Source organism: Diospyros lotus, chromosome 15, assembly GCF_014633365.1.
Source record: "Diospyros lotus cultivar Yz01 chromosome 15, ASM1463336v1, whole genome shotgun sequence".
In the NCBI taxonomy this organism is placed as follows: Eukaryota; Viridiplantae; Streptophyta; class Magnoliopsida; order Ericales; family Ebenaceae; genus Diospyros; species Diospyros lotus.
Window position 1 is genome coordinate 16,693,478 of NC_068352.1, and position 26,234 is coordinate 16,719,711.

The 26,234-nt window shown below is 38.2% G+C and overlaps 1 protein-coding gene across 1 annotated transcript; it reads right to left on the reverse strand.

Moving 5' to 3' along the window:
- Window positions 1-15,047: 15,047 nt before the first annotated feature.
- Window positions 15,048-15,458, reverse strand: LOC127791605 (uncharacterized). The gene has a single exon (XM_052321590.1). The coding sequence runs from the start codon at window positions 15,456-15,458 to the stop codon at window positions 15,048-15,050; it is 411 nt and encodes a 136-aa protein (XP_052177550.1).
- Window positions 15,459-26,234: the final 10,776 nt, after the last annotated feature.

The window sequence follows — 26,234 nt, forward strand, 5'->3', positions numbered from 1 at the left end:
GTTTGAGGTTAGCCCGAAAACTTGAGGTAGCACAATTGATAGCCCACAGTGATTCTCAACTGATCGTTCAGCAATACTACGGGCAGTACGAGACTAGAGAGCCGGCCATGGGACAGTATCTCTAGAAAGTCAAGGCACTCGCACAGTTGTTCGAAAGTTTCCGGCTTGTACAGATCAACAGATCCCTTAATGGCCATGCAGACGCTTTATCCAAATTAGCATCCACTAAAGAAACTACTGGGAGAACAGTATATGTGGAAGTCCTTCAACAACCAAGTATAGAAGAATCTGAAGTAGCATGTATTGAGAATATTAACGACTGGAGAACCCCTTTCTACAAATATTTGACCACGGGAGAATTACCGGCAGACCCAAAAGAGGCTAAGAAAATTAAGTTTAGAGGAGCTCATTTCACAATAATAGATGGGATGCTATACAAGCGAGCACACACTATGCCACTCCTCAAATGCTTAGGCGCTCGGGAAACCAATTATGCTTTGACTGAGGTTCACAGTGGAGTATGCGGTGAGCATCTGGGAGGAAGGGCCCTTGCGGCCAAAATCCTAAGAGCAGGCTTTTTCTGGCCCACATTACAACATGATGCTCAAGCAAAGGTCAAAGAGTGTGATAAATGTCAGAGGCACGCCCCGATTCATTCTGCTCCGATATCGCAACTACAACCCACATTCCAGCCCATTCCATTCGCTCAATGGGGCTTGGATATTCTCGGCCCATTTTCGCAAGCTACAGGGCAAAGGAAATTCCTTTTAGTGGCAACAAATTATTTTACCAAGTGGATTGAAGCCGAAGCCCTAGCCACCATCAGTGAGAGGAAAGTAGAGGCCATGGTATGGAAAGACATTGTATGTCGATTTGGAATCCCACGAGTCATTAACACCGATCATGGAAAGCAGTTTGACTGTGATTCTTTCCGAAATTTTTGCAAAGGCTTGGACATTCAGCTAAGGATTTCTTCAGTAGCATATCCCCAAGCTAACGGACAAGCAGAAGTCAGCAACAGAACAATTTTACATGGCTTGAAAACTCGGTTAGAAGGCGCAAAGGGAGCATGGGTGGATGAATTGCCTACCGTCTTGTGGGCTTACCGAACAACCAGTCAGGTCTCAACAAGTGAAACGCCATTTAACCTGGTGTACGGAACAGAAGCTTTGATTCCTGTGGAAATCTCGTGCAGATCACCCCGATTGGATGCTTTTGATAAATGTGACGGTTCGAAAAACTCCGATTCATTAAAAGAGAGTCTTGATCTCATCGAGGAACAGAGAGACAGGGCGGCGGTACGAATCGCTGCCTATCATAAAAGGGTTGCCAACTATTACAACTCTCGTGTAAGGAGCCGACCTCTCAAGAAGGGAGATTTGATCCTCAGAAAATCAGCCATCACCAATGCACACCGAGAGGATGGAAAATTTCGAGCAAATTGGGAAGGGTCGTACCGCATTCAAGAAATGATAGGTCCTAGTACCTGTATCCTCCAAACGCTCCAGGGTGAAACCATGGGTAAGACTTGGAGCACAAACCACCTGAAAATATATTCCCCTTCGGACATGTAACGCAATAATAATATGAACCCGAAGAGGGACCGTGGACGTAGGCACATTTTGCCGAACCACGTAAAATGCTTGTGTTTTCCCTTTCTTCATTATTCAAGGCAAATGAAAGAGAACGACCCGCTATTGGTCCCTTCTCGCACCAAAAAAAAAAAAAGCCTTTTTTATTGCTTCCCCGCAGAGTAATAAGACAAGTCTTGCCCGGAGGTGAAAAAATCAAATGGCATTAGCAAGCAAATTAATGTCCCGCTAGTAAGATATTCTACTAAGCCCGATAATAATGCAAAAGGCCCTGCCACATAATACGCTATGAGAAAAGCACGGCTCAATAGGCCCGACGACTATGATAGCCGTCCTGCCTCAAAGCCAAGTGGCCCGGTCTAGCGAAGTGACAAATATGTCCACCGCAACCCCTCAACATTGAAATCAAAAGGTTATCCCGCTAGCCTACTTAACTGGCCTGGCTCGATAACAGGAACAAGGAATGGCCAAAGGACCACTATGGGCTGAAACGCCCATAGTCCACCTTGTGGCATGAAGAGTCTAAAAACCCTAAGGTCGGAACCAGACTTTCGATGGGAGATAATAGTAAAAAATCAGCAAGTTGTAACTACTGTTTAAGAAAAAAGACGAATCTTATTCATACAAATAAAAGATACTTCACTCAACAGAGAAAAAGCTACTACACTAAAAAAAAAAAAAGGGGGGGGGGGTCTATTCTAAGTCCGCTTCCTCCTGCCAGAACTGGGAGCACCGCTACTCGGAGCAGATGGGGCCTCCCCTTCTCCTTGGCCCGAGGATGCAATAACTGTGTCATCAGCTGTGGGTAGGGCATCTGTCATCTCCACTTCCTCTGAGGCAAAGGCATACGGCTCCCACGGCCCCGACAAGTTCTCTAGATTATCAACTAAACGAGCATTCAAATAAGCCCTGGGACTAGTGGGGTCAGGATCATTATATCTTCGCCAGTCAGGAACATCAGACTCCTCAACCTCATCAGTATAGACCAATTCAGGGAACTGTTCTCCTGGGCGTTTTAATTCCAGATACGAGCGTGCGAGATAGAATCCATACTTCGTAAAGCAGCCCCCATAACTGATTTTTCTCTCCTGACAGTCCGTTGAAAGGCGATAGTCCCTCACAGCCTTCTCCTGTGCTGCTAAAATCTCTTCCTTCCTTCGGTCCTTGAGTGACCTATATTGCTTCTTCTGACGAGCAAGCTCGTCTACCCTCAAAGAATGCTCTTGCAAAAGGTTTTCATGAGTTTCCTTAACTCCTAAAAGCTCTCTCGTTAGCGATTCTTTGCTATTCCGGAGATCCACTATCTCCCCCTTTATACTTGACGATTCACCATCAGCTTCCGCCAGCTTGGAACGCATGTCTTCTACCTCTCGGTTCAGCTTTCTGATATCGGCTTGATAGCAACGCTCGTGATCCCTCCACTTTATCGCGTTTTCTCTTGCCTCCGCTTTCTCTTGTTCTGCTCGATGATGATAAGCTCTCCCGATAGCGTTGGATATCACCAACCCCTGAACCCCCTAGGTGCAAGCAATGTATTAGAAGACCAACAACCAAGTCAGACGGCAAATACAACATATAGGCACAATAAAGGCATCCTACCTCAATAATCTTTTGCTCAGGAGAGTTGGCAACGCTAGGCCAATTGCCAAAAAAAATCTGCTCATCTTGAGGGAGCACGGTAGCGTACATCATCCTGGCGCCCATCCCCGGGTCCCTTACAGAGTCTGAATCAATCAGCCCGGGCTGCACCTGGAAGTGGTCACCCCTCACTCTAGTGCTGTTAGGAATTGGCACGGAATTCCGTCTAGGTTCAGCGATGGGAGGAAGAATAGGCCTAAAGTCTGGGAGCTCAGCCTTTAGCTTTCGTCGTTCCCTACGAAAAGGGACAAAAGGTTGGCGACTCTCCTCCCTGATTCTATCAAGCTCGCTGCCAAAAGAAGAGCGAGAGCTGCCAGTCCCCTTCCTTCGTGAGCCAGAGGCATCGGTTAGATTTGGTTCCCCGAGGGCGACTTCGGGGACAGAAAGGTCTAACATGGAAAGGCTTGAAGTGGGAACCGAGGGTTCAGGACAAGAAAGGCTGGGCAAGACACTCACCTCGGACCTCTTCACTTTTAGACGCCTTCGAGACGAGCTAGGAACTGGCGGAGGAAGAAGGCTAGGATCAGGAGTATCAGACGGAGGCCCCTGTGACAAGTCATGGAGCGCTTGAGGAGGAGGTTGTTGATCTTGCTCACCAGCCTGTTGAGAATTCCTACCACGTCGTCTGAGCGTTTGTTCCTTGAATATATTCATATCGTCTACAAAACAAGAGATAAAAGTCAACCACTTGCATGGATAATCTCTACAATTTTTGGGGTCTACCCTCAGAAGAAGAATAACCAAGAAAGACCATACTCCCTAGAGATCTTCCCTTTTTCTCGGGGCCCTCGTCCTCTTCCTCGCCGCCCTCTTCCTCCTCAACTTGTAAGGCGTCCTCGGGCATAGCCAGTGGTGGCACAAAAGCGAGAGTGGAGGTCCCGGGTATGTCTTCAAGCCGAACACCCCACCCTGCGGCAGCAATATTTTCTGAGGTAAGCAGGTCGGGTAGATTACAAGTGCCAAGGGCACATAATCTCTCAATTACTCGGCGATAGACAGCCCGGGAAATCCCGATGTCATCAAGCTTCTCCGACCAAAAGTCCCGCTCGTTATCCCAACACCAACGAAGCGGTGCTTTCCAGCTAGGAGGAGGCTCGACCACAATCCATCGGGACTCGAAGTCCACCTTATTTTGGAGCTTTTGAAAGAGAGGAGATAAACCCACAATCCTTTGAAGTGTGAAAAAGATGCCCCTCCGTTCGACCCTCCTCAACCTATAGAAGCAACCGAACAACTCTACGGAAGAAGGCACTTGGATCATATGGCAAAGGATGGTGAATCCAACTAACTGACCCCAACCGTTAGGATGAAGTTGAGCAGGGACAATGCAATGATAATCGAGCCACTCCATGCCAAAGCTAGATAAGGGGAAACGAAGACCTGCTCTTAAAGAAGCCAAATATACCCCGAAATATGATGATCAATGGGTACTTGATCTGCTCCATGCGGTACTTGTCTCCTCGGGCATAGGAAGTCTAATATGATGATCAATGGGGATATGGAAACGAGACTGCATCCCAGCTAATTCTCTCCCCTTCACCGAAGACCGTCGTCCCAAAGATATATATACATTGGGAGCAGGAGGTGGAGGTGGTAAAGCATTCTTAAAACGGCCCATGTTGAGTGCTTAAATCCTAAGGCGCGGCTGCGAAAAGCAAATTTTTCGAGCGAGTTATGACTCCTGGGGGTCACAAAAGACTAAGGGTAGGACCCATGGGTGAGGGTCACGCCCAGATGGTAAAGAGACCCATGAGAAGACTCGCGCATGGATAAGGCCAATAATTAAACCTATGGGTGAGGTCACGAAAGACTAAGGGCAAGACCCATGGGTGAGGGTCACGCTTAGATAATGAAGAAACCCACGAGTAGACTCACGCATGGATGAGGTAAATAACAAGACCCATGGATAAGGGTTACGAGAAGCTACGACCAGCAATTGGAGCCATGGATAAAGAAGTATACCGTGAAGAAGCTTGGGACGCTGAGAGGATCCTTACGAGAGAGTAGTTGAGCAATGAAAAAAGTGAAAGACCAAGTCATCCTTTTATAGTGGTCCTGAGAAGACATTGTAGAAAGAATAAAGCCGAAAGACTTAGAAGAGGCGGATACGGAAGAGAACCTTCTCCTCAAAATGAAATGAAAGTGGTCTCTTGTAAGAAGAGTTGCAGCATAAGCAAAATACTCTTTCTCCTGAGATTTTCGACAGAAAGAGTAGGGAGCAATTGTTATGCGTGAAGATACTGAAGAGCGATGCAAGCATGGCAGCCCGAAAAAAATGCCACGTGGCGGCCTGAGGAAGCGCCACGTGGCGGCCTGGGTAACCAAAGGAGGCCACCCAGGGGCGCGGGCGCGCCTAGCGCGGCCCTCCGCGCTCGCGCAGCCCCGCGCTAGCCCAGCCAAGCAGCGCGCGGCTGCTTGGCGGAGGCCGCGCCCCTAGCCTGCGGGGGCCACCCCCGAGTGAGGGTCACTCGGGGGTAGGGTACCGCCGAGTGCCCCCCCTAGGGGGCGCTCAGCTGCGCAGGCGCAGCTGGGCGTGCGCACGGCTGTGGGCGCGCAGCCGCGCGCGCGCCCCTGCACAAAGGCGACCGCGCGCATTTGTGCGCGGTCCTCCCCCGAGAGAGGGTCAATCGGGGGTGAGGTACCCCCTAGTGCCCCCGCCCAGCTGCGCGGGCGCAGCTGGGCGTGCGCACGGCCGCGCGCGCCCCTGCACAAGGGCGGCCGTGCGCATTTGCGCGCGGTCCTCCCCCCCGAGAGAGGGTCACTTGGGGGTGAGGTACCCCCGAGTGCACCTCCCCTGCGCACAGGCGGCCCCGCGCGCCCTTGCCGGCGGGCGGCCGCGCACACCTTGCTCGCGGCCGCCCGCGCACGCAGCCGCCCATGGGCGCAGCCGCTCACACGCACAGCCTCTCGCGCACGCCCCCCTTTCGCACCCGATTCCGTGCACTTGCGCACACGACCCCTCGTGCCCTCCTTGCCTGCACTCGTGCAAACCCCCGGGTGAGGGTCACCCAAGGCGCCGCACTGACATCCACGTGCCACGTGCCCCCTATCCTTGCGCCACCGCCTCCAAGAAACTCAGCCTAAGGCTATTCCCGCGAGACTTGGTCAAAGCCTCTCCGAGATTCTTGCCACAAAACTCAGAACACGCGACACATGGATGCCCCTCTTGTTGCTATAAATAGGAGGTCACTTTCCCTCATTCGGTATGCAATCTCTGACTCTCGCATTTACTCTCTTACTTTCGAATACTCAATTTTTACGGTGATCTAACTTAGGCATCGGAGGGTCCGCGCGGGGACTTTCGCCCGCGCTCCTAACCGATTTATTCTCTAATAGGTCATCCATCGCTCGAAAACGCTCTGCGAGACTCACCCATCGCTGCCACATTACCCCGGGAGACTCACTCATCGCTCAGATACGCCATACGAGGGTCATCCATCGGTGGTTTCCCATTTTATAAATTTATTGTTGTAATCGTGTAACAACACATAGATTTCTGAATCCAGCCCTAATTACTACGTTCATAAATATAGATTAATGTACAAAAATACTTTAATTAAAATAGTTTATCAAATAAAAACCCACAGAGATAATATGTTACTCACATCGACAATATTTATATTGTGTTGTCCGACACAAGCTAGTAAAGATGAGTATGTGAGTCTTACCCCCATGAGGTACACGACTCTCTCTCTTTTTTTCTCAATTTGTTCTTTAGATAAATTTTAAATTATTCGACGGAGACAACATAAAAATTTTCTATAAATTTAAATTAAATCCTTTTATAATATTTTTAAAATTATTAAATCATAAATGAGTTGTGATTTTGTGAAATGGCCATTTTTCAATTTAGGACTTATTGATTTGATGAATACTTTCTGTTCCTCACTCTGGGCATCTCATCTCAATTTAATACAATATAAGGGCATTTTTTACTTCTGATGCAATGGCCTCCTCAACTCAGCAAACAATATAAGGGTATTTTTTTAATTTTTAATTTTGAGTTTTCAAATTATTATATTTTTATTTAAAAATAATGGTAACAGTATGTCCTATCACTGAAAATGACAGTTTTGACTTCCTTGTTATTTTTAAACAAAAATAAGTAATATATACTAACACATACCTTACACTTTAATTTTTTTTAAAAAAATCTTTTAGCAAAAATAGAACTAATGAATAAAATCGCATACAACTGAAACTGACACAATAATTTAATATATTTTTTTAAAAAAGCAAGTATAGAAAATATTCAAGAATAAAAATTAAAACAATAATTTTGTTTAAGATACTTATTTTTATATTAAAATAAATATAAAAATATTTTACGTTGCAATATATAAAAACAATTTTTATGAGATTGCCAATCGACTCCCACATCGCCTCAACTAAAAATCATAAATTACACGTGGTAGCAAATTAGAGAGAGTGGCAAGGGGTGCTTGAGGCATAGAAATTAGACGGGAGGGAGAGTTGTGTTTAAGATTAAAAACTTTGTCGAAAACACTTAGTTTGTCATGTTCAAAATCTTAAAAATTTAGGTTGCGTTCTCTTTACTGTTTTTAAGTCATTTTTAGTTTTTAATTTTCTAAAAAAATGAAAACGCATTCTCTTTGCTGTTTTTAAAAATGCATTTTTGAAAATAAAAAAAAAATTGTAAAGAAAACTCAAAATATCAAAAAGTTGTTTTGAGTGTTTTTATTCAAAACAAACTCAAAACTCAAAACATATTTATTTATTTATTTCTTCATATTTTATTATTGGAATGAGTAAAAATATTATAAAATTCATTAACTTTAAAATATATTTTTTTAATGATATATTAACATTAAATATTTATAATTTACTTAATAATCAAATTTATTGAATAAAATATTATTAAAAAAATATTTTCAAAATTTCAAAGAGAACACATTTTCTAATTTTCTGTTTTGAAAAATAGTTTTTCAAAATGATAAAAAGAACACGTTTTCAATTTTCTAAAAGTAGACTACCAAAACAGAAAATTGAAAATGAATTCAAAATTCAAAATTAAAAATTAAAAAATAAAGAGAACGCAGCCTTAATGATCACAAATTATGTAGCTTGGAGTAGCTTGATGATGACTAGAGTCGGTCTTGGGTTTTCTAAGGCGCAGGACACAAATTTTCAAGTGTGCCCATTTATATAAATTAAATAAAAAAATAAAAATTATTAATTAATTAATTTTATTAAAATTATAATAATTTACAAAAGATAATGAATAATACTTTGGGATCTCATTAAAACCTTATTTGGGAAAAATTCAATGGGACAAAATCTCAAATGAAGGAAAAAGAGTACCCCACTTTGTAAACATTGTATTAAAAAATAAAAAGTATATATTTAGGTACGGACGACAGCTTCTTTTATTAATTTTTTATACATATATATACATAGACATTAAAAAAAAATTAAACCCCCCTCAATTGTAGGCCCGAGCTGTAGGCTGGCCCAAGACTGGCTCTGATGATATGATGACACTTTCATTTTGAAACAGGACTTAAAATATAAGTTTAGAACATTTTCAAGAATTATTCAAAGTAATGTTTTAAGACCTTGAAGACCAAAATACTTAAATAATACTTATTAAATTTTTGTGTAACAAAACTGATCATCAAAATCAAGCCAACGCTGCGCACATATCATGCGTAGACATAATATTAACAAGTTTGGCACACCCAAGTAATGATGCCCAAGGAAATAGGCTGTGATTAGGCGCGATACGCTAGCACAATAAACTAAGGCATTAGGCCATGCCATTAGTTAGCATCAAATCATTCAAGAGTTTGAGTTTGACCACAATTGATCCTTTTACCTAAGCTAAGTCAAAGTTTACTCCATAATGGAATAGAACTTTGGTCAAAACTATCTAAGGAGAAACCAAGATAGCAAAAGGTTGGGAAACCCAAATGAAGTAGGAGATATAAGTCGAAATAGGGTTGACAATGGTTCGGTTAGATTTTAATTCTTATCAAAATCATAACTAGATCAAACTTAAGCTACTAAAATCAAAATCAAATCATTACTCATTTATTTTAAAAATTAAAAATCATAACCAAATCATTCGGTCGGTTTCGCTTTTAACCATGATTTTTTAGTTTGATCTAGAATCTCCCGCCAGGTTTTATTTTTTTAAAATATTTAATTAGTTATTTTTATTAATAATTATTTGATTGATAAAAATAAAATAATTTGATTGATAAATGTTAATTATTTTATATATTTGTAATGCATTAGTTAAAATACTTATAAAAAAATGTATTAGTCAATTTATATATTATGTGTATATATAATATATTAAATAAATATATATATTATATCTATATATGTATATTCAATTCGGTTTGATTTGATTACCCACACATTCGATTCGGGTTTTGGTTTAGATTTAATGAAAACCATAGCCAAACCATACCCATTCAAACAATGTTCGATTTTTTCTCAAACCAAATCATTACCCAGTCAAACAATTTTTAACCACGTTGATCAGTTCGGTTTCGGTTTGGTTCCCCACGATTTTAGTTGCAATTGCCATCCCTAAGTCAAAATACACTTCAATTAAGATAAATCTAAAGACTATTCATAAAAAAACATGATATGTTGTAGAGAAATAAATTTTTGTGAAAACTATAATTCAAATTTCAAGAACATTCATGTCAAACTATCAAGAATAAATAAAATAATAGGCAGAAACATAACTAAATCCATAAAGATTATTCTCTCTAGAGCTGTGCAATTAGCCTTTTAAATCAATACGATTTTTAAGAGAACCCTTTAGGTTTCTCTTTGCAACCTGTCTTTGATAATGGGATACATAACCAGTAGAATCATTTGTATGATTCGGGGACCATAACCGTTATTTATATATAGATAACTTCCCTATTATCTTTTAGTGATTCTATTTCAGCCCATCAAAAAAATAGAAATTACCCTTTAAGTATCTATACATTAAAAGCTCATGCCCTATCAGATATATTAAAGCCCCAATAGTACAAAACTTAATAGATCACTTTTAATTGAGTTTAACATTATTTGATAGTCCGCTATGCATAATTATTCACATATATGCCCAACGTTGGATTAAAGATCCAACAATCTCCCACTTGGGTCGTATGTGTAACCTCATAATTATGCTTTACAAAAATAACTGAATGAACTCAACTTGTTGTCATTACCGAAATGCATCTATAACCAATCCCATCTATCAATCATATCAACATAGGATCAAAGCGACCTTTGTTACAATTGTCATAACTCAACCCATCAATGGTCACATATGTCGATACAACTAAATGACATGGATCATGATGTGTATGTGTAGCATGGAAATTTCATGTAATATGATCTTAACATGCCTATTTCCAACTAGTCCACCCTTAAACCTTAGTGAGATCAAACCATACCAAAATCAAAGTGTAAATAAACCAAAATTTCATTTCTACAAAAAATAACCTCAACATATCCATAAATTGAAATAACTGAAAATATATTTATATCATAAAAGTATCTAAAATTACAAACTCCCACTAAACTTGAATATCTTTAATTGACATGACACCCATACGAGCAGTGTGCTCATGAAACACTTTGGGTGGCAATCCCTTCGTAAGCGGATCCGTAACCATGGAGTTTGTTCCGATGTGCTCTATAGACAATTGTCCACTCTGAACTCTTTCTTTAACAACTAGGAACTTGAGATCTATATGCTTTGACTTCATCGAGCTCCTGTTGTTGTTGGAATACAGAACTGCTAACTTATTGTCACAAAATAATTTGAGTGGTCTTTCAACACCATCCATTATGTGCAATCTCGTGATAAAATTCTACAGCCATATTCCATGATTGGATACCTCATACCATGATATGAATTATGTTTCCATAGTAGAAGAGGCTATAATTAATTGCTTAACACTCTTCCAGGAGACAACATCTCCAACAAGTAGGTAAATATAGCCCGACGTAGATTTCATACTATCTTAGCATCCATCAAAATCAAAGTCAGTATACCCAACAATCTCAAACTGACTCGACCTCCGATACGTGAGCATGTAGTCTTTTATTCTCTATAAGTATCACAAGACCACTTTAGCTGCTTTTCAATAGTTTACTCTTGGATTGTTTAAATATATGCCCAACATCCCAGTAACATACGTAATATCTGAACTCATATAAACTTGAGCATACATTAGACTCCCTACTGCTGAGGCATAGGGAATCTTTCTTCAAAATCATTCTTAGGGCACTAATTGAGACTAACCTTGTCTCCCTTAGTCACAGAGGTATCACCTGGTTTGCAATTTTGCATGCCATACCTTTTGAGAAACTTTTCGGTGTAGCGCTTTTGTCATAATCTAAGAATCCCCGAAAACGACCCTAGTGTATTTGAATGCCCAATATAAAAGAGGCGTCACCAAGATCTTTTATCTCAAAATTCTTAGATAGAAATCTCTTGGTTTCGTGCAATAAGCTTATATCGTTATTGGCAAGCAAGATGTCATCGACATATAAAACCAGAAAAATATGTTTGCTCCCACAAAACTTATGGTATATACAATCATCGACCAAATTCATCTCAAAACCAAATGAGATGATCACTTGATGAAACTTGAAATACCATTGTTGAGATGCTTGCTTGAGTCCACAACTAGATTTCTTAAGTTTGCAAACCATATTCTTTGGGTCTCCTAACACAAAGTTTTCTGGCTACACTATATAAATCGTCTCATCAATGTTAACAATGAGAAATGTTGTCTTCACATCCATCTAGTGTAACTCAATATTGAAATGCGCCACCAATACTATTATAATCCTGAAAGAGTCTTTCGAAGAGATTAGAGAGAAAGTCTCTTTATAGTCGATGCCTTCTTTCTGTGTAAAGCCCTTTGCGACAAGACGAGCCTTGTACCTTTCCACATTGCCTTTCAAACCCCTGTTAGTCTTAAATATCCATTTGCAACCAATGGGTTTTGCACCTTCTGGCAATGGGACAAGATCCCACATGTCATTGTCCTTTATGGACTTAATCTCCTCATTCATGGCATCAATCCACTTTGAGAGTTAGAACTTTCCATGACTTGATGAAAGTTGATAAGATCATCTTCCATCACTCCAATCTCCATCTCATGTTCTTAAAAAAATACAATGTAGTCATCCGGCACTGCACTTCTCTTCTCTTTAGTGGATCTTCTTAATGGCATGGGTTCTTAAGGTGTTAAAGTTTGTTCTTTTGGAACAATTTCTTGAATGGATGGTTCTCCGACATGGTCTTGATCTGTTGTGTCTTGAATAAGGTCTGGAATGAAGTCCTAATCAATACCAATACACACATATGGGAATATTATTCCTCTTCAAAAACAATGTCCCTACCTACATCTCCCCTAGAAAACTCGACATCCTAAAAAAATTGAGCTTTCCAGACTCAAAAATCGACCTAGTCATGAGATCATAAAACTTGTACCCCTTGGATCTTTTAGAGTATCCAATAAAATAGCAACTCATTATCCTTGAGTCCAAATTCGTTTCATTCAACCTATAAGGCCTAGCCTCAGCTGGACATCCCCAAATATGCAAGTGCTTTAGACTAGGCTTCCTACCTGTCCAAAGTTAATAAGGGATTTTGGCAGTCGTTTTAGTTGGAACTCTGTTAAGGATATATGTTGCAGTCTTAAGTGCTTCTCCTCAGAGTGATTTCGATAAGGTAGAATGACTAATCATACTCTTCACCATGTCCTTAAGTGTCCTGTTTCGTCTTTTAGCAACACCATTCATAGTGGGCGAACTTGGCATGGTGTATTGTGGGACGATACCGCATTCCTCTAGGAACTTAACAAACGGACCTGGATGTTGTTCACCTAAACCGTCATATCTTCCATAATACTAACCACCATGATCAGATCTGACACTTTTGATTTTTTTGTTAAGTTGGTTCTCAACTTCAGCCTTATAATTTTTTAACACGTTCAGTGATTATGACTTTTCATGAATGAGATATATGTAGCCATATCTAGAAAAATCGTCCATGATCATTATGAAATATTGTTGACCATTCCAAGCAACCATAGGGAATGTCCCATAAATATTTGTATGTATAAGTTCTAAGACGTCCATAGTCCTATTGGCTTCAAATCTCCTTTCATTGGTTTGTTTTCCCTTTATACAGTTAACACAAACATCAAAATTTGTGAAATCTAAGTGATCTAGAATTTCTTCTGGCACAAGTCTCTTTATTCTCTGTCTTGAGATATGACCTAATCTCTTGTGCCATAACGTAGTCGAATTCTCAGTGGTTAATTTTATCTTTACACCTCATGTACTTAATTGTAAGGATTCATTATATGAAGTAATTGTATCAATTAAATAAATATTATCGTAGTCTGACAAAGAACCAAAACCAACTAATTTTGAATCATGAAACAAATTAAATTTTTCATTTCTAAATGATCAAGAATAACCAGATTTATCCAAAGCAGAAACAGAAATCAAATTCCATCTAAAAGACAGCACAATAAATGTTTAATCAAGATCCAAATAAAATCTAGTCCTTAACAATAATCTAAATTTTCCTATTGTCTCAACTTGAACCATCTGGCCATCGCCCACATAGATGTATCTTTCAGTATCATTCACTACAAAAAAATTGATTTTTTATGGCGATTTTTTTGCAACGGTTCTAAAAACCGCCGCAAAACATGGTATTTTGCGACGGTTTTGAAACCGCCGCAAAATATGATTTATGCGGTGGTTTCTTTAAAATTTTGCGGCGATTTCAAAAAACCGTCGCAAAATTCAGTAAAACATGTTTTTTTGCGACGGTTTTTAAAAACCGCTGCTAAAATACTTAACGATGGTTAAAAACCGTCGCTAAATGCAAAAAAAACTGCCGCTAAATGCTGATTGTTTTTGTAGTGATTTGGCTTTCAGCAACTCAAACAACCCTGCATAGACACACTGATATGAGTTGTTGCACCAAAATCTATCCACGACATGTCTTGGTACTGAAGTTAAATTAACCTCAGAACAAACCAAATTAAGAAGCATACATTTCTTAGCACACCATGCGTGATAGTTGATGTAATGCTTCTTCTGATGCCCTTCAGCTCCATAAAAGAAACAACCCTTACCAATTGAGTTAGTCGATTTCTTTTGTTGTTTCTTGTAAGGTGTTGTACCTGCAGCTTCTGTATCCTTCTTCCTTTTCCTTGCTTTGTCCTTAGAGGTTGAGGCCAAGTAAGCATTATCTACCTTATCTTGCTTTAGTCTTTCCTCTTCCTAAACACAGTATGTGTTATACATATTTCCCGCACCACCTCTTATGAGCTAGACTCAGTCCAGTAGGCCGGCCCAAGTAAACTCGTCAGGACAAGCTCGTACATTGCTAAAATTCGAGCTCATATCGCGGAACCAAACGAGCTCCAAGAAAGCTCCCAGCAAGGCTTTTAACGAGCTCTCAACGAAATACATAACGAGCTTCCAACAATGCTTCTAGCCCGCTAGCCTAACCGTCCAGCTCGCTAGTCGAAATCCTTCAGCTCGCATAGACAATAAAGCTGCCGAATAATCATATACTGTCACTCTATCGATATACCTAGAGTATAGTCATGGAGTAGGCACCGTTCTGGCCGAACCACGTAAAAATTCCTTGTGTCCTTTCTATTTTGTTCTTTCCTTTTGCATATTGGGCTGGTTTCATTCATTGCAGGCCTATGAATCATGGTCGGCAAAATCTGAACGTCGACAGTGTGAGATAAGCTATTTCAAAGACCAAGTTTCTTTCTGACAGTTGTAGCTCACCTTAAACTAGTTAAACTGTGTTGGAAGTGAAATCAAAACCAAATGCACTAGCAATTCCTCCGAGAGTTCAACCTTAAGTGCTTTCAACTTAAAAGCAAGATGAGACATCTCCATGATGTATTCCCTAATATTTCCTTTGCCCCTACACCTCATTGAAATTAGGCTCTTCAAGAGTGTACCAATTTTAGCCTTTTCATTCTTGGCAAACCTCTTTTCAATGTTCGCAAGGAAATCCTCAGTAGTAGTAATCTTGTCAGATATTGTGCCCCTGAATGCTTCTAGAATGGCCTTCTTCATGATCATCATGCACATGCAATTCGACCTCTCCCACTTTTCTATCTCTCTCATTTGATGAGAGGTACTCGTATCCGTAAGAGGTGCAAGAGAATCAACCCTTATCACAAGGTCAAGATCCATGACTCCGAGAACTATCTTGAGGTTCTCTTACCCTGACTTGAAGTTAAAACCATTTAACATAGGAATAGAATTGATGATGGCGGTGATATTAGCATAAGTGATTTCTGAACAGAGAACAACAAGCAAAACAAGCTCATATAAGTCTCAAAACAAAAATAAATTCAAATAAAGGCAAATCCCATCTCAAGATATCGGGCACTCTATTAATAATTTTGTCTTTGGACAAAATATTAAATTGTAAGTGGCATCTTGGTGTAGTAATCAAACACTGATAATAATAACATATCAAACAATAAATCTTCATTTGCGTCGATTTATTGATCACATGTAAAATTGAACAATTATCACGCATTTATTATCATAGATGCACATGCAATTCTGTTAAACATTTACCTTCATTTGGGCCAATAAATATTCACATAAGTTACATGACCACCATTTATATTTCAAGACAAATTAATTTTCACAAGAGAGATTACTTTGGCGATATGTTGTTTCAATTAATTTATCTCAATATATATATATATAAAACCTTGCTAATATCCAAATTTAAGATTACACCAAAAATAATCTCTTAATTAAAATAATTAAAAAAATATTTTAATTTACTAAATTTAATTAATTAATTTACTAAATTATTGCAGGCTTAGCCTGTAGCCCAAACCTTCACGGGCCTCATGGGCCCGTGTCTAGAAACCCTAGGGGTTTCATTCCTTAGGGAGAGAGGCAATCGTTAGGGTCGCCTCTGGTTGAATGTTGTGACCAGATGGTTGGTGCTCTTCTCAATGCCGAGGTCACTGGCCGCGGCTTTCCTTAGTGTTGCGGCCACTGGCTATAGCTTTTCCTTGATGCTGCGGCCAGATGGTCACGACTTTTTTTTTTTTTTTTCTCTTTATGCTGTGGCTAAATGGCAGTCGCTTTTTTTCTTTAAAATTGGTGTTTCCAAATTCTCAAATACCATAATAGCAAAATTAAATCATGGATCAAAAAATACGATTCTCAATTATTCAACATGAAAAGGGCTCTGATACAATTTATTGTAGAGAAATAAACCTTTGTGAAAACTATCTCCCAAATCCCAAGAACATTCATGTCAAACCACCAAAAATAAATAAAATAATAGGCGGAAGCATACCTGAATCCATAAAGATTATTCTCTTTAGAACTGTGCAGTTAGCCTTCAAGATCAATACGATTTTTAAGAGAACTCTTTAGATTTCTTTTTGCAACCTGTCTATGACGATAAGATATAGAAACACTTGAATCATTCGTAAGATCTAGGGACCATAACCGTTGTTATCTTTTGGTATTTTTATTTCAGCCCATCAAGAAAATAGAAATTACTCTTTAAGTCTCTACACATTAAAATCTCACACCTTATCAGATCCATTAAAGCTCAAATAGCCCAAAACTTAATAGATCACTTTTAATTGGTCTTAACATTATTTGACAGTTCGCAATACATAATTATTCACATATAAGCCCAACGTTAGTGTTGGTCCCTTAGGGTATGGCCAGTCAAGAGGGGGGCGAATTGAGTGATTAAAATTTTTCTTAATTTTAATAAATATTATTGATTAATGATTTTATTGAAAAATATATATTTGATAAATATAATAAATTGTACTTGATATTAATAATAAATGTAAGTCACAAGATATAACAAAAATAAATACAATGAGGCACAACACAATTTATAGTGGTTCGGTGTTTCCACACACACCTAATCCACTCTCTCAATGTCTAACCACCCTTGGGATTCCACTAAATCAAAATCACCAAGGTTTCCACACTAGCTCATCTTGGAAACTAGATACACACTTAGATTACAATGGGCTCTAAGTAACCACTACACCAAGGTTTTCTCCCTAACTTACCTTGGAAATTAGATTCACCTAGATTTTAACGGATCTAGGAAGCCTATACAATCCTCAATAATAATTTAAATGTTTACAAATAATTTATCCACATTTGGATACAAATAAGCAATTAAGAACAAATTATACAAGATAATAATATTTAAATAAATAAATTTATAATCTCAAATGGAGAAATTTGGATTTGTCGTAGAAGACTTAATAACTTTTCTCCTCTTGACTTGTGGCTCTTCAGTGGATGAATAATAAATCTTTGAGAGCCTTGGAATACTCGAAAATTAGGTTGTGAGCTTTTGGGAGCTTTGGATGTGCAATATGTGCAATAGATGTACTTGGATGCTCAAAAAATGAGTTTGGGGGGTATTTATAAGCATTTTAGCCACTAAAGAAATGATTAATATGAAGTTTAAAATTCAAAATATGTTTAGACTTTTTCAAATAATAAGAAAACATGTTTAACCTTTAATTCAAAATAAATTTACTTTTTATATGAGAAATTAAGATTTGAACATTTAAATATAAATTTTTGAGACATAAATAATTAAAACAAGAAAACATGTCTAAAAACAATCTCCTTTAATTCAAAATAAATTTATTTTTTGCATGAGTAAGAGAAAACATGTTTAAAACCAATTCTCTTTGATTCAAAATAAATTTACTTTTTATATGAGAAAAAAAAACATGTCTAAAAGTAATTCTTCTTTAATTCAAAATAGATATACTTTTTACATAAGTAATAAAAGCATTATCAATAAATGAAAATTCAAACATAAACTTTTGAAACATAAATTATCAAAAGAAGGAAACATGTTTAAAAACAATCCACCTTTAATTCAAAATAAATTTACTCTTTCTACCCACTTTTAATTCAAAATAAATTTATTTTTTTATATGAGAAAAAAATACATTTATATCATAAAAATATTTTTGTTAATCATCAAAACTTAATTAATATGAGCAAGTTGGCCCAACATTCTCCCCCTTTTTAATGATGACAAAAAAATAATTTATGAGGTGATTAATGTGATAAAAAAAATTTAAAGTCCCCCTTAATTTTATATTATAAACTCTCAATTTCAAAAATATTAATAACATAAAAATGTTTTGGATATAGCTTAATAGATAAAATAATTTTTAAGAGTTTTAAAAACCAACTTGATTGCCAAATCTGATTGTCTTGATTGCACCTGCTTGATGTCCTATCTCTCAGATATACTATTTCCTCACATACACGAAAAAAAATATCATAATACATTTTTCTTCCCCTATACAAAAATAATATACAATTCATACTCTCATACATACAATCTTTCATCTCATAATATCTTATTCTTCTCCCCCTTTTTGTTAAAATCAAAAAGATATTGTTAACGAAGAAAATAAAATTTTAAACAATACAGTCCATGAGAGACATGAATCAAGCATAATCCACAATATGATGGATAATAAACAAAGAGTACTGAAAATATAGATGCAATGTTAAGTACCAAAAACAGTACATCATACCCATCATGGAATTTCACTCTAACCATTCCAACCATAGATTCAAGATTACACAACATAGAATATATATCTATAAAGAAAGCAATCATAAAATAGTCAATGGGTATAGTAGCATTACAAAATCTACAAAGCAGTAATCTAAGTGATCCGTGTTGATTGCTTTGGATTTCGCCAATGCTCAGTGTTGATGTTGGTTGTCGAACATGACGAATCCAAGTTCATCGATGTCATCTAGGAATGGCCACTGATTGCTGCTAGTTTCGACTGGGTAAGGTTGCAAACTAACCTATTGAAAATAAGGAAATGATACATTCTCTTCTTGAATGAGTGGGTTTTCAAAATTTCAAATAGGGTTTGGATTATCCACAAGGAAATATCCATTGTCATAATATGGGTTTGAATTGGTTTCTGGGTGAAACCAATTTTGAACATTGAGAGGGTTTTCAAATAGTAATTGCTCCAATAAAGCTAGATAAAATTGAAGACCGACGACTTGCTATTGGAGAGCAAAAATGTAAGATACATAACCATATATAGGATCTTGAAGCCTAGCTTGAGGTTCATACAAGAGTGTAGCGACAGCTCCATAACAATCACCAACTGGAAGCTGGGCTAGGAGCTTTTAGGCATTACTGGCACCAAAAACCTTATGGATAGCTACAAAATTATAAGATCATTCTTCATGGTAGAAGAAAGGGGCAAAGACGCATGATTGAGTACATTTTCTTCTTAATATTTTGCAAGCACCGCACAGAGAACTGGGTCCTAACATGATCTTCTAGTTTTTTATTTTTATTTTTATTTTTATTTTTTGGCTGGTGAGTAAGCCGTTGACGAACGACTGTGGGCAATGGATGGATGAAACGGGGGATGAAAGGCTGACCACTGCTGCTTAGATCCGTGTTACCAATGCTCAGATCAGCACCTCGCTCATCTAGATCTGACCCCTACATATTAGATCAACATCTCATTCAACTAGATCTGACACTACTGTTCAGATGATATATCTGAGTAACCATGAAAGAAGTAGGCAAATCGCTCTAGGTGAATCAAACCTACCTCAAAAAACTAGATAGGCGTTGATTCAAACTAACTTCGAAGACTAGAATGAAACTTCGGAGAGATCTACGAAATATAAGACATGAAACAGTTGTTACTAAAGCGTAAACTACTCGTTTTTCTTTCCTGGTGAGAATAACATGATGACCCCAAGTTACGGCAGCTTCGAATGAAGGAGGAAGATCATAGAGGGAAAGCAAACAAATGTCCGATCAGGATACTAAGAAAACAAATAGATGAACAAGAGGCATTGAAAATAAGAACTCACCATGGAATCGATTGGTGAGACGACGGAGAGGTGATGACGACGCAAGAAGAATAAAGGTGATGACGGTGGCGACAACAAATGAAAACAACCCTAGCAACGAAAGAGGGAACGGAAGAGTGAGAAAGAAAAGGGTAATCGGGTGAGAGGAGGAAGAGCGAACGACGGCGACAACCGGTGGTCTAATACTAGAGAAAACAAAGAGATTTGAGGGAGAGGGATGCCGATGCACGAACAAGATAAAGGTTTGACCTTATTTGGGTCGACCCTCTATTAGTATTAGTATTAGTATTAGTATTATGATCATTATTATTATTATTATTATTATTATTATTATTATTATGATTATGATTATGATTATGATGATTATGATTATGATTATTATGATTATTATTATGATTATTATTATTATTATTATTATTTTTTTTTTTTTTTTTTTTAAGAGTAGAAACGAAATTTGCACAAGAAATTTTTTTTCACTTCAATATTGTAAGCTACCTAAAGGGATTTATTATCCCTAATTCCCTTCTAATTTATTCTTGAAAATTCATTTTGTTCCAATTATAGAAAAATCTTTTGGTTTTGAAACTAATTTTCAATCTTCATTTTTCTTGCACAACTTTGATCAAAAATTCATCTTGTAAGGCTTGATTCATGCAAGTTGGCTCAATCATTAGATATGAATGCTACATTGTTACAATATTAGTGCAATGATGCACTAGTCCTTACACCTTGACTTAGTTCTCCAATTATTTGATCTATTGGATGATCTTGCATAGATTTATAATTCTTGAAAAAAATACCTAAATCATCCTCGTCTTAGAGAGACAATTTTATCATCTTATTCTCTTTGAATTCTCTTAACTTTCTTTCTAAAGATTTGGAAATTTTCATCATTTGAAAACAAAAGTACAACCAAGTAATCCTAGAGAAATTATCTACTACAACATATACATAATATTTTTCACCAAAACTTCTAATTTGTGGAGGTCCAAATAAATCTAAGTGAGAGTTGTAAAGGCTTATTGGTTGATATTTCATTCTTAGAAAGCCTAACAACTAGATCAAAATTTCCTTGATTAGGTTTGGATTTTCATAACCTAATATATATTTTATGCCACAAAAAGAATATTGTCATTCTTTACTATTAGGCATTATCTCAAGAAGGTGACATATATTCTTTCTTTGGGAGTGAGATCTATAAATCTCTCCCAATAGTCATGTTCGATGAGTATCCACTATCCATATATAATTTGTTTCTCATCATGGTCCTCATGCTCATCTACATATTTGATAAGATCACGTTTTAGGTTTGGGTACCCATTTATAAACGGGTCCCTTGAATTTTTCTTCATTAGGATCAAATAATTTAACTATTCTTGATGTATATGGACGAGAAACAACATTTAAAATTTTATGATCTAACTCATTCATTATTTGTATTACCTCTTTGGGTATCCACATTTGTACTATGTTGTTTCTTTTAGTTTGGGGTCTCCATCTAGATTGTTTTCATTCTCTCTTAATGTTTTGTACCTTGGTTTGGGTTTTAAATTTTTCTTTGAAATTAATGTGGCTAAAATTTTCTCTATTGCATTCTTTTCAACTAATAGTTTATTATTTTGAGTTTTTAATATTTTATTTTCTTCTTCAAGATTAATTAATTGATCATTTAATTTATCTTCATTTTCTTTCTTGAGTTCTTGTGATTTTTCTTTTAAGTTCTTTATTTCACTCTTTAATTTTTCATTTTCTTCTTTATGATTCTTCTTGATTGTTTTTACTTCTTTCTTAATAGATATATATTTTATATATGCTTTTTTGTATGCTTTTTGTAATTCTTCTAACTCTAAGTTATCTTTCTCTTCTTCATCTTCTTCTATAGCCATAAAGCATACATGTGTCTTTTCCTTGTTTGGATTGGAATGACTCATTAGAATCATCCATATCCCATGCGGAAATGACATTTCTCTTTGATTTCTTGGCTCTTTTTCTTCCTTTTTCTTTTCTTTTTCTCCTCACATTTGAATGCTAATGTTTTCTTTTTATTATACTCTTTAGCATTTTCATTCATTTTCCTTAGCATTCTAAAAATATTTGAGATTTTTTCGAACCATCTATTCAAATTACTAATTTTCTCACTAAGCCATAACTTACATCTTTGATATTGAAACATAAGAAAACTCATTTTAGAATTATTTTATTTCTTTATGAATTCTCTCTAATTCTTTCCATAATTTATGAGATGTAGAGCATGAAGATAATTTTTTACACTCACTAGGCATTAAAGAACTAAGAATTAAATACCTTGCCCTATGGTCCATTTCTATTTTTCTTAAATCTTCCTTTGACCATTTGTAACACCCTGTGTTACTAGTGTTAGAAAATAAGATAAAATTCCAAGAGTGGCCTTTAAGAAAGAGGCAGGAAATAAAATGATGGTGCCTTAAGAGATGAGCATTTTGATAATTTGGATAATGAGCAGTCCGGTGAGCCCTAAGGGTAGTTTTGAGAAGTAAAGTAACAAATTGCCGAATCAATAGCAAGAAATGCCCTAAGATTTGGATGCCAAGAAAGAGGGCATGAGATTGACAAGTGTCTCGAGATGAGGATAATGACGCTGAAAGAAGTCAGATCGAGAATAGTTTCCGGTATAGCTACTGTATAAGCTTAAATTATTGGTGGAATCTAATGTTTGTGAGGGCCAACAGGGAAATTACCGGTAAGTCAGAGGGGCCCGAAGGGTGGCCTGGTTTTATGAATAAGTCAAGCTGAAGCGTTTTTAGGCTGAGAAAAGGTCCCGTGTAGGCGTAGAGCTGAAATCAACCCTTATCGAGTAAGCACGGATAATTAATTTTTGATAAATCAAGAATTTAAATGGCTTGATGGTATTTAAATTAAAACCATAAAGGGTCCAAGTACGATTTATAAAATTTCCAAGTGACATTAAAAATTTCTTAAGTGAAATTAATGGAGATTTTGAGGATTTAATGTATAATAATTATATATACATAATTATGGCTTGGGACCTATCTGCATTGGATGTGAAATTGGGTTCTCTCATTTGAGAGAATGGCCGTGAAGCAAAAAGAGCAGAGGAGAATGAGAGATCATGAGAGAGAAGTGAGATCGAGAGAAGCGAGAGGCCGTGAGGGTGGCCGGCTGAGGGTCGAGCAGCAAGCAGCGGCGTCGGCCGTGGCTGTGCAGCGGCCATGGCCGATGGAGGTAGTAGCAAGCGAAGATGGAACAACTGCAATGGTATCGTCCGTGGAGGCGTGAAAGGCTGCGGTGGCGCACAGTGGCTAAGTGACGGCCAATGGTGGCTGTGGAGACTTGCAGCGAAGCAGGCGGCCATGGCTGCGGTCAGGGGCGGAGCCAAAAGATATTTTCAGTAAGGGCAAAATTTATTTAAAGAAAAAAATAATAAATAATATAAATATATTAAAAATTAGTATAAACCACAAAGCCGATCAAAATTTTCTCATCATTAATGGAGGGCCAAGGCCCAGTGAGGGCCAAATTAATGAAGGGCCAAGGTTAATGGAGGGCCAAGGCCCAGTGTGGGCCAAATTAATGGAGGGCAAAGGCCCAGTGAGGGCCATGGCCTGCACTGGGCCTATGCTGGCTCCGCCCCTGGCTGCGATGGCCAAAGGTGATGCAGGGTGACCAGATGCGTGGGCGAGCCGCCATGGCTGCAGCTGATGGAGGCGGTGGCGTGGCAACGGTCGGCGGCGGCGGCAGAGGCGAAGCAGAGTGGCTGGCGGCGCTGGTGCGCGCAGGTGAACAGTGGCCGGGCGGGAGAAGAAGACAGATGAAGAAGAAGAAGTGAGAAGAAAATAAGAAAAAAAAAAGAGAAATAGAAAAAGGAAAGAAAAATAAAATAAAATAAAATCTGAAAATAAGGGAGAAAAATACTGAAAAATCTCAAAAAATTTGAGAAAAAGTCTGAAAATTATTTCGAGACTAGAGGAGCTTGCCAAAGGCTTAAAATTGGAGATTTGGGCACATGATGGTAGTCAAGAAGGCAACGCCGGTGTGGGCGTTTGGCCGGTTTTCTCCCCCAGATTAGTTGAGGTAAATTAATATTTGCTTTTCAAATTATTTGCATTAATCGTGTTAATGTAGTATAATTGTTGGTTGGATTAAACCCTTGGTTGGGGTCAGTTGGAAGTTGTTGATGGGTGATTTTTTTTGTGATTTGTGGCAAAAATATAAGCCTTAGTTTAATTTCTGATTTGGTTGGGATCTGTGTGGCATCTAGGTTTGATCGGGGAGACGATGATCCTAGAAGAGCCCGGAGTTCAGGTGGAGTTCGTACTCATGGTAGGAGAGGCTTCGAGCCAGGTAAGGGACGGCCCCAATGGTGGCGGCCATGCGAATGTTCGGTAATATGGTTAAATATATGTTGTGTGCAGTTGTGTGTTGTGCATGTTCTATAGGTAGTCTAGTGGAGTCCTATGGCCATGGGAGAGATTAGATGCATGCTAGGGGTAAATAGATGGGTTCGGAGGGCAATGATGCCTCGCCATTCATGCATACTTACTCGTCATTGCATCTCATATATTATCTTGTTTACACTCATTTGCACCCTTATTAAGTCAATGTAACTCATAAGGTTTTACCTCGTGTTGTAGATGTTGCAAGTTCAGATGCAAGCAGGGATTATGTCAGAGGTTGAAGTGGTGACTAGCATTGTTGCCGCATTGTAAATTGTATTATCTCCTATATGTATTCATGTGGTGGTATGTTATATGTCCTTGTGGGTAAATGTGTATGTTGTTGGGCACTGGATGGTATCCCGTTTGTTGTAATCGGTATAATGTAGAATTGATTGTCTAGACTTCTAGTTGATAGTGGCTTATTTAGTGGAGCCAAGTTTACGATCAAGTAAGGATCAAAGAGGTACTTCTCATAAATTCCCAGTACTCAGTAGATGTTTATTGTTCTAATTTTGTGCCTGGGTCACCTTTGGCTTGTTGTGAGGCGAGCTGAAGAAAGGTGAAGCTCACTCAAGTTTCGGGTCCTGTCCGCTGTGCTTCTTTTTTATATTTTGAGACCTACTCCTCGAGTGGAGCGAAGGGAAGGACAAAGCCTAGTCCCCACCTAGGATGTTTCCTGATGAAACACAGTCCATCTCTTCATTAGTTTGGTGTTGTGTGTGAGTAATCCGGTCGATTATTCATCAGTAGTGCCCGTAGGTGGGAGCAGGTCGTTATAGTTGGTATTAGAGCATGGCTAGCTGTATGAGTGGGGAGAGCTAGCGTGTTGAGGTGTTGTGTATGGTCGGTTAAGTGATTGATGTGAGCGATTGCCAAAATTTGGAGTCGAGGATATCTTGCATGATTTGGATATAAGTTGGAATGTCCTAGCTATTGAGTTGGGGTTGGGAACAATTGGTTTGTGACTTCGAGGTTGCGATGTGTGATTGATTTAATGACCTCAAAAGTAAAGACATATGGTCAGAGGACCCTAAGGATTAGGTCAATGTGGTGAGGCCTGTGATGATTTGAATGGTATGCTCGGATATTCCCGTTATAGGAATAGGAAAATACCATGGATCGAAATGATATATCGTAAGAGGTATACGGGTCGAGGCAATGAAGAACCAAAAACCTAAGTGTGGGTGTTGGTGTCGAGAAACCCAAATGTGGGAATTTGGGTGATATTAAGTGTTCTGAGGATGGGAATTCCTTGAGATTAAATTGTGGAGGCTCGTGTAAGGACACGAAACTGAGTCGGGACAAGAGTCATAAAGGGGCAAAGAGAGCATGGGGCATAACTAATCCGGGAGGGGATTAGTGGAACGCCACTATGTTAGGGATTGGCCAAGCATGTATGAGGGAATAGAAGTTTTCCCTTTGAAGTGTAGTAAGGCTTATGCGCTTGAGATAAAATGAGCTAAAGTGGGATTTAGCTCGAAGCTTAAGGAGATAAGTCGTTAACGAGCCATGTGACTAACTCCAAGAAATGAGTAAGGTTACTTGCAGTAAGGACTCTGAGGGCAATCGTGTATGATGTATGCCTGCTATATGTATATGATACGATATGAGAGTATCATTACAATGATCTTAG

Coding starts and splice junctions, on each gene's coding strand:
- LOC127791605 (XM_052321590.1), bottom strand. CDS start 15,458: ATGGATCTTGACCTTGTGATAAGGGTTGATTCTCTTGCACCTCTTACG.